The sequence below is a fragment of the Actinia tenebrosa genome, unplaced genomic scaffold (assembly GCF_029948245.1).
Source record: "Actinia tenebrosa isolate PJP-AT-01 unplaced genomic scaffold, QUT_ActTen_1.0 PGA_scaffold15__27_contigs__length_11533743, whole genome shotgun sequence".
Lineage (NCBI taxonomy): Eukaryota > Metazoa > Cnidaria > Anthozoa > Actiniaria > Actiniidae > Actinia > Actinia tenebrosa.
Genome location: NW_028292575.1, coordinates 7,944,712 through 7,954,801, shown reverse-complemented (window position 1 = coordinate 7,954,801; position 10,090 = coordinate 7,944,712). Strand labels below are relative to the sequence as shown.

Genomic DNA, 10,090 nt, shown 5'->3' with positions numbered 1-10,090 from the left:
CATCTTACTCATCTTATTTATCTTTCTTGAAGGAGCAAGTGATCCGAGCCTGGAAAATTCTTTATCAAGTAAGTTAGCACCTGTCTTGCTAAAATTAGTTCGTTCATCAAAATTAAAGAGAAAAAAAAGAAGAAATAAACTGATATTTTCTTTGCTTGGATTCCAAAAGATTTAGTTAATTTATGGGGATGTTATTCTCTATAACCATTTATTCTTTTTAAATTATTTGCCTGCTGAGAATACAGTATACAACGGAATTATATAAGTTGGTGATTTTTGTTGTCGTTTTGTCTTAATTTGGTTTTTTTTTTCTGTTTTTCTTGGTCATATTTTGTACAATAAATATATCTTAGACCATAATACAGTTTTTACAATTTTGTAAAATGTTGTAGAAAAAATACTAGATGGGTTGACTAAACGCGTTTTTATGAATATTAGAGAACTGAATAAACAACAAAAAAAACCTGACGATATATTTCAGACATTGCTTGCGCAAGCTAGCGCACTTGAACTTGGCTAAAAGATATACGAACTCTTAAATCTAGTGTAAATACCTAAAGCATTGGTTTATCTTTGATTGAGTGGTGCAATTCGCTGAGTAAATCTTAATTTAATCAGCTTAACGTGTTTTCATCCTACATTATCATTATTGCGTTTACAGTGCGCAGCTAAAGTAGTCCTTTCATCGCGCATTAGGATAAGATATCTGAGTTGTGTACTCGTCTTTTCTTCGTACTAAAATCCCTCAAATGACTGCTTCTTTCCCTTTGTTTCCTTCATATTGCGTGGTATTCTTCTGGTACGACTGCTGCGAATTTGCCATATCTTTTTCCACTCGTACAAAATCGACCTGGTGTTCATTAAACCGTTTTTACGACGGGCCCCACAAAATTAATTACAATTGATAACATTAAATAAATTTAAAATGATTTAATAAATTAAAATTAAATGAATTAAATTATTGCAGTTAGCTTTAATTAATTACTTATTACAATCACAACTAATTTAATTGCTGTGATTGGCAATTGTGAGCTGTCCTGTTTTCTGATTGGTTTAGAACGAAATCCATAATAGAACGTGATTTGCAGGCACGGTTTTCCACTCGTATACATCAAGGGGTGGTGTGCGCTTAGGCATGCGATTCCTATAGACCTAGCTAGCTCACATGTAAGCAGAATTTTTTCTCTCCCTCCATTCGAGGTTTTTTTCCAGGGTTCTCTATTTTTCCTACCTTAGCAAAACCAAGCACGCTAAACTAGATTCCAATTCGATCTAATTCGTCTTGCACTGGCTTTGATGATCCTACCTGAGACTGTTTCAGGGTTCCGTAAAATTGATACAAAATATTTTACTCTACAAACTAACTCAGTACGGGAATTTTTTGTTTACCGGCCTCCAAAAACTCAACAGTGCCGTGTATGTTCCAACGGTACCCACGCTTGCTAATATTATAAATTGTAGGAGGCTGTGCTTCAGGCTTTGATTTGTTTACTGCATAATGATATAACTGAAACGTCCGCTCTTAAAATCTGTACAGTAACCGAGAAATTTCGAAAGTAGAAAGAATACGAGTAAATTTAGTAAAAGGGCGCCGTAATGGCTTATTGATCGCATCTCGGTGCACGAAGCTACACAAGGGAAAAACGTTTGCGCATGCGTGCTTTTCAGCACGTTTTCTAAGAATTAAGATTTTGAGTGAGAAAAATGTTTGTTTCATATAATAAAACATTTCGCTAGCATACTTTTGTGAGACCAAGATACTGTATTAATAAACACAATATGAAAGAATTACCCCTAAAGTTTCAAACATGGACACTAAATTTTGATATTTTGTGAAGTCCAATTTCACTATTTCACTATGACGTCACTGCTTGTTTATGTGGGGGATAGAATCGCCAAATCTAATAGAAAATTCAACAAAATTTGCTCCTAGCGAAACAGTTTAATCTAAAATGGCCTGGTTTTCAGATATAATATCTGTTAATACGTACTAAAAAATATTCTGAGCGTTTGCTGGCTATTCTACTTCTCTTTGTGGATTGATACGGGTTTTAGAACAATTTTCGGTGAATTAGCGTTGATTTGACCCCTTCCGACGACCATGATCCTTTGCGTTTAAACTATAGATTGTTTTGATGTGACGTCATAGTGAAATAGGGCAATTTATCAGGCATGTTTGAAAGTCAAATTTACATATTTTTACAATAGCGTGAAGACTTTTTGACTCCTCATTTGCATACGGATTTAGAGCATGCGCAGACGTTTTTCACTCGTCCATCGGTGTGTTTTTTTTAATACAAAAGATAAGAAAATAAAAGCTTTCAGCCCACGCACTAAACAATTCAATAATGAAGGTCACCGCAGTTCTAGAAAAAAAGAAACACGTAAGGTAGGGTTTAGAGGAGACAGCGCTATCGTCCGTCATATCAAAACGATAAATGTTAAACTCCACTAATGCAAAAAGGGTTTTGTTAATCATTTGGTCAAGTAGTCTTATTATTTTTACTACTTCTATTTGTGGTTATTGAGAGCTTAAGTTCCCTTGATGACGCTTGAAAATCGGTAGCAAGCGCACGCAGATGGTCCAATTCAGGTAGAAAGTGAAAGGTTGGCCTTTTATTATTTTTGTTCGCATCACAAAACAAGAAGATTGCGCTAAAAAAATCAAAAGATTGATTATTCTCGGGGTGCATGTACGTCATATCCGCCATGTTTTGGTTATGAGCATTACGAGCAGATAAGATGTTATTACAGTTGTGTCTATAGTGAAACCTTCTGTCTTAGAGCCGAGCGAGGCTAATGGGTTAATACAATAATAAAACTGACTCAATCCATTAACTGTTAACGTCCATGATAATTACCATCTTTATGACTAAATATCTTATGGTATATTAGCTCAGTGTTCCGAGATTGAGAAAAAAAATTGATCGAGCTGGCATGGCAGTGCATCGTGAGACTGTCTAATGGAACATATTTCCAAAATGGCGTCTATTTCGTCCTGTCAAACAGTCCCACAATGCACTTCAATACCAACTCGACCCAATTTGTTCCTTAACCTCGGAATGGTTAATGCTGACTTCATATAACTCTCCTTCTAACATGTTAACAAATAGCCGTAAAAATAGAAATAAAAAATCATTATAGAATCAAAACCCAGACTCAGTTCTGACTCACTTCTGACTCATTTCTGACTCAGTTTTTTCGATTAAGCTTATGAAAAGTATAGAGTCCCGCTCAAAATTTGATGGTAATTCTCCTTTAAAGTTCAAAACGTGTATGATTCCCGTTCGTCAATAAAATTTTGGTTTTTCAGCGGTTTTCGTGCGCGCGCACATCGTGGCCTCAAATCGAACGGTCAAAAGTAGGCAGTAACTCAACTTTTCATATTCTCTTGTCTCGCAAATTTTCACAGATATATTTTCTAATATTTTACAGATGTAATACTAGTATTTTTTTATTTGTCAGTGCATTTTTTGTTCAAGTTAAAATCTTCTTTGAGCAAGGATTTCGAAAGGTTTAGGTGTGAGGCTGGCACCAAAGATGCCCTCGAGGTCTGGAGCAGACGAATTGTCCGGAATCCTAAGCTCGAACTTGTGGAGTAATCGAGAGATGAACAAAAACAACTGAATCTTTGCAAGAGATTCGGCCAAACAGACCCTTCGTCCTGCAGAGAACGGTAAGTAACTGAGTGTGGCTGGACAAACCATTTTGCCTTCGGAGTCGAGGAATCTTGTTGGATCAAAAATATCGGGGTGGGACCACTTTTCCTGGTCATGATGCATGGCCCATATATTGAACAGTACCACGGTATTCTTAGGAATTAAATAGCCCTTGAGCTGAGTATCCACGGTGGTGGAGTGTGGGAATAGTAGAGGAACTAGCGAACTGAACCGCATTATTTCCGCGATCGTTGCATCCACGAACGGAAGCTTTGAACGATCTTCCAGATCAGGCAAGCGACCCCTTCCAACCACCTCGTCAAGATCTCTGTGAATCCGTTCTTGTATTTTAGGGTTGCGAACCATGTATATGATCGCCCAGAGCAGGCAGGTTGACATGGTCTCGATCCCCCCACTGAATATATCACTCATGGTCATGATGATATTATCTTCTGTGAATGGGAGCGGTTGGTCTGAGTTGTCATCTTGGGATGATGCACGAGTTGCTTTTAGTAACGCATCGGTCAAGTCACGGGTTATGTCTTCCTGGTAGGTTTTGTAGTGTTCTTGGTATTTTCTTTGTAAAAGGGTATCTCTTTCCTCTATTGCTTCTTGTATCAGCGACAGACCTACAAATTTCACGAAAAACTAAGGCTGCGTTCATAATGTATGGCAGGTGAAATTGAGGGGGAATTGGAAAGATTTTGTTAAGAAAAAGGGGGGATGGGCAAATTTTTATCAGAAAAATGGGGGGGGGGTGCACAATTTTTGGAAGAAGCTACAAGCCTTGCTTAGGGGGGATTGTATTATTTTGCATGACTTTAAGGGGGGTGTTAAGAATTATTCTGGACATTTCAAATTTTCACCTGCCCACCCCCCCCCCCCCCCTTCCCCCTCTGCCATACATTATGAACGCAGCCTAACATTGGCCATTGCCCTTTGAATGATTAAACTTATACGAAAAATACCATCGCTAATCACCACCACAAGTACAGCAGTGGCGCAGCTCAATGGGGTTGAACTGAAAGCATGTAAAGCGCCTCAGGCAGGCGCTATACAGTCCACGTATGACCCCGGAGCACAGCTCTAACCAGTTTGAATTAGTTTGAGTTGATTGGAGAGGAGGGCCGGAAAAACTGCATATGGGGGTTAAGTTCGTTTGATGTGTTGTTTTCTCACTTGCCACGTAGGCTTTTCCCCGGTTTACCTCCCTCCGTAAAGATCAACATGTGAGTTGACTGCACAATGAATACATTGGTGATAATGAATATAGTACCGCGTGAAGCAAACCTCGCGAAAGAGCCTGTTACGATGACTGCAAAATATAATATCGCATAAGGATACGGCCTCTTACGGCCTTAATTCTTCCGCGAAGAACAAAAGATGCGTTGATGAACCTGAGTGTCAATATTTTGTGCTCCAAAAAACTGGTCATAGTAGCAAGTATTTGACCTACACAATATAGGACGCGCTTTCATAATTTCAAACCTCAAATAATGGCTTTGGAATAAAAGTGTTCACAAAAATTGCTTCAAGTTGAGAAGTTCTTAACGAATTTAACAAATAGAACGGGACTTGCAATCTTGGACAAAAATAGTTGAGAAATTTTCATGCAATCATGAAATAGTACAATTTCCCTCGTAAAAATTTGATTGACTGTACGCCATACCTCGTTTAGGGACGGGGGGTCGTCTTAAGGGGTATTTTTTAATGTTTTACTAAAAAACATGAGAACTAAACATGTCTCATCATTTTTGTCCAAGATCATGGGTCATAAGGGTTGCGTGCAAATCAGGAAAAGAGTATTGAATCTCTGCTTAAATGAAAACAAGGCGAGAAAATTCGAATGAAACCAAAAGAGCTCGTAATTGTTTCCAAATATTTTGTGTTCAATATAAGACTTAAATATTTCCTGGAGCAAAGTAGTGTTACCGGAAAAAGAAATCCTTCAAAATAATGAGCGCCTAATGAAAGCAATTGTCTGCCATGAACTTGAAACCACTTTAGAAAAATTTACCGCTTTTCTAAGAATATAATTGAATAGTTTAGTGGAAATTTTATGGAAGCTTTTAAGAAATCGTTACCTTTGTTAGGGAAGAATCTGAGCCATGGAAAATAATCCACAAGGTTTCCAGCCCGAAATCCCTGCGAGAAGCGATCAGTGTAGTGGATAATGCTATGGAACTCTGGATCATCGATCTCGTATCGCGAACCAAACACGAATGAACAGATAATGTTGAGCACTGCAAGCTGAATGTCATGAGCAGGGTTGAAGGGAGTTTCTTCCTTCTGTGGTAGACGTTCAATCAGCTCGTCTATCTCCACACATATTTTGGTTTGCAGACGTTCAATCCCACTTCCAAACATCTTCAAAGCCGAGTGAGCAATTTTTCTCTGCATTTTCCAGGTCGCGTCGAAATCCCCAAAAGCAATGCTCTTTCCTCTTCGAGATATCAAGCTTGCGGTATGAAGCAATGGACGGCCGGCGAAGTCGTTCGGCCGACGCAAGAGAGCTTCCCGAGCAGATTCGATGCTGTTGACGACAACAATGCGATGAATCCCGACTTGTAGCCGAAAAACCTCACCATATTTTTTGGAAAGTGATGTAAGACGAAGATGAGGTAGGACTCCCATGTGAAACATGTTCCCCACCAGGGGGAGGGGGACGGGACCAGGGGGGAGTCGCTTATCCTCGAGGTAGTGAGCAGCTAACGTGTAAAAAGATAGAGCCACCACTGCGAAAACAAACACGGACAGTATTTCCACGATCATGATGAGGCTTGTTCGAGAAGACGACGCTGTTGGAATAATAAATTATAACATCAGGCAACTGAACAATATTCGACTCTAGGTATCAAACCAGCTGATGGCCTTGAGAACAAACTCAAAGTCAACCAGAGAACCCAATAAATAAAAATTTTTCATTCTTTAAATTTATTGTAATGCTACTAGTTTACTCTTGGTGGAATTCTAGTTCCAACACGACAGATTTACATTTTACTCAGCCCCTGCTAGGAAAATGCTAACCAAAAATAGTTGACCCATAATCCCTTTCGGGGAATGCTGTCAACTCCGCTGGAAAGTAAACAAGTAAAGAGCAGAAGGAAGGTAACAACGTTTCTCTTAGGCAAATAGCGACGCCTATAAAAAGTAAAAATTCCAAATATATCTAGCAAGAGACCAAAAAGTATTTCATAGCTTAGTATTTATAAAGAGACGACATCATACTCATTAACAACGCACACTCACAATCCACGGCATACATGCAGCAGATACGACTTGGTACATAAGTCAATCAATTTGATGAGAAAATGAAAGAGTTGATTGATTCTAAATATAGTAACGCCGCAAGGACGGAAGGATCAGGAATCGTTAGTGGTTATCAATTAAGAAGTCGGAGCCAAATGCAAAAAAAAATGCCTCCAGACCAGATTATCAAACACTCTATCCACAGAACAGACGACAAAAGACTGGAAAGTAGTCACCCTTTTTTCGTCGGCGCAACTTTGTCCTCAGACATATTAGTTACCCCATCCTCGGTAACACAGGAGTTAAATTCTGCCCCTCTTTTGTCGCAGAAACGAGCAACAGAATTTTACCCCTGGTTTACCGAAGATGTACGTAGTTGCCCTTGATTCCTTCGAAAATTGAACATCAATAATATGCTCTATACCTCAGCACAGAAACACTCAGGCCAAACCGCAAGCTTTACCTTTAACCTTCAAAATATCGAATTTTATCGGTACCGTGAAACCGAACCACCACAGCTAAGTCAGGCTCCGTCCATACGCATCCGGATGGTTTCATCCGGATATTTTTGAAAACGGATTTTTTAAATTATCGGCCGACGTAGCGTTAGTTTTCGAATCATTATCATATATATAAAGTTGAGTTTTTTAAGGCCAAACCACAGAAAAAAATTCCGTTTTCGAGAATTATCGGCCCCACGTAGTGTTAGTTTTCGAATCATTATTATACCTGTTGCGTTTTTTTAAGGCCAAACCATTCCGTTTTCAAAAATATCCGAGCCTCACAGATTGAGTTGGAATTTAGCTTGTTAGGTTTTGCAGGTTTTGCGGCCGTGGAAAACCAGATCTAGAGAATCCAAAAAAACCCCCAGGAATATCAAAGGAGAGACACGACAAACCGTACTTACTGATCTGCTATACACCTTCTTCTCTGAGTCTTGCTCTTTCGCGTTGTGTTTGCTCACTACTATCAGTGAACAGATTCATCGGCCGAGAGAGCATAAAAATTCTTAGATGATTTATTAATGCCCATTAGCTTGCGCAGTCCCTCACCGGCACTAATTTGGCTAAAATACTTTTGACTGTGGATCATAAATTTTATAAATTTGCTCTAGAGTTGCCCAAAAGAAAGAAGAAGAAGAAGAAGCCGGTAGGAACGATAAAAACACAAATTAGGACCAAGACTAACTGTTACTGCTTCAGGCGGACAATACAACGAATTCGCCTCAGTTGTTCGTGCCCTCGGCACATGAGCACTACTGGAAACTCTTTTCTTTGCGAACATCGCCTTCGGTCATTTATGCTCCAAAATAGAATGAAATTATCAAAGTAAGGTTCTTGTGTTTAGATCGCCATCATCCGAATTTTTCAAAGTTATCGAGCGCCTTTAATTCCCGCACCAACTTCAAAATCAATCTTATATGAAGTCACAAGAAACCTAAAGAGTAAAGTAGAGCTATATATATATATATATATATGTCGGTGTATGAAGCATAAATGTTGGGAATGACTGAATATCAGTAAGTTACTGTCGTTTCGGACATCAGTCCTTCGTCAGAGTAAATAAGAAATCTGTTTTGCTTGAAAATCTGAGATAGAAACATGTTTTTGAGTGAATGAAGTTGTTCGGCTACAGGTCAGATGGTAGACAACATACTGTTGCCGGGCAGACCGAAGTGACAGACTTGAGAGCACTACTTCACCCAAGAGTGGTTCTTAATCGGATTTTTCTATCTTTTAAGCTCAGTCTCGCCTTCTGCTGAACGTCTTTCTAACGGCTCACTTTTCAGAGAGTAATTATTAAGTTTACAGCTCGAAAGTGCTTAGCGCTTTAATTGTCTATAGTTATCAATATCGCCATTTGAATACTTTACCTTGGTTTTAACACTTGAAATGAGTTTTCCCGCCAATAAAATCGAGAAGTGAGCTCAAGTTGTGCTGGAAAACGGAAGCAACCAGTATGTTCGTCTTCTCTGGTTCTGTCTAGCGAGGTAAATGAAACGGTACGTGAGATTAAGTGGCAAATATTGCTTGTTTTCAACTTAACAAAAGAAAAAGCTTAATCCTATGGGATAATATTCTTAGCCAAGACGATTAAAGACAGAATAGAATGAGCAAGGTCTTCATTCTTTTGAAGCGCAGTTCACTTTCTATGAAAAAAGTATTAACCTCGAAGTCGTTGCCATGCAGGAAACCCTTTTATAACCGCTAGTGTCAGGAGATCAGTTGAATGGAACGGATTTCCTTGAGTTTTTATCTGTTATGCCTCATTCGATATCTCAGCTGGTAACCTGTATTCTCTCACTGTGTTTCTGAAGAGCCGACGTGAGCTGAACTCAATGTATTGATCACGGACCGTGGAAATGACTACTCAGTCAAGTGCGGTAAAGAACAACGGAGAGGTTGAAGTACTCTTCGAGATAATAGGGACCTTAAGCTGCAGGACGGCAACGTGGGCGACAACGTCGGCGAAATTGAGGCGCTTCAACCTTCTATTGTATTATTATATCGTGTTTACCTAGTATTTTACTCAATAAGCATCCCCGTTTTAGAGTGAAATGTCGTCTTTTGGGAGCGCTTTACTTATAACGAAAATCAGCAAAGATAAGCTTTTGGCGTAGCCGTTCTCTTTAGGACGTAAAAATAGGACATTTCACGTCTTACTTTTAGCATAAGACGGTAATGTTGCACAGTGTTTCGTACGTTCCAACGAGTATCTATTGAATAGCGCAATTAGTGCTATTGTATGTTTGCCGTCGTCGTCGTCGTTGCCGTCCTGCAGCTTAAGGTCCCTATTGTGATCCTTCCGATCCTCTAATACTCGGAACAATACCCGAGTATTCCATATATAAACCTTTCATTCTTGTTTCCTAAGGGCTCTTGTCACTGGTTCGTATCCGTTATCTCTTCTCTTTGAAGGATCACTGAAATCAAATCTATTAGCTCAATATAATACGGTATAGTAATGCCCTGGGGTAGTAGGAGATCAATTTCGTTCCCAGCACCACTGCCCCCAGCACGTGGTACTCCTCTCCCTTATTATTAGCAAATACATAACTAACCCGAGGGGACGGGGGGGAGGAGCTCCCGGGTAAATGTATCAAGGATGCTTGTATCTTTTATATGTATGGCATTGTTAAGTGCTTAAAGATCTATAAAGCCACTCAATTTCAAAAACTTCGA

The 10,090-nt window shown here is 39.3% G+C and overlaps 1 protein-coding gene across 1 annotated transcript; it reads right to left on the bottom strand.

Moving 5' to 3' along the window:
* Positions 1–2,603: 2,603 nt before the first annotated feature.
* Positions 2,604–10,090, bottom strand: LOC116300224 (steroid 17-alpha-hydroxylase/17,20 lyase-like). Its single transcript, XM_031709047.2, has 4 exons — positions 9,077–10,090; positions 8,782–8,890; positions 5,744–6,457; positions 2,604–4,288 (listed from the first exon to the last, which is right to left on the bottom strand). The coding sequence occupies exons 3-4, from the start codon at positions 6,429–6,431 to the stop codon at positions 3,483–3,485; spliced, it is 1,494 nt and encodes a 497-aa protein (XP_031564907.2). The 5' UTR covers positions 6,432–6,457; positions 8,782–8,890; positions 9,077–10,090; the 3' UTR covers positions 2,604–3,482.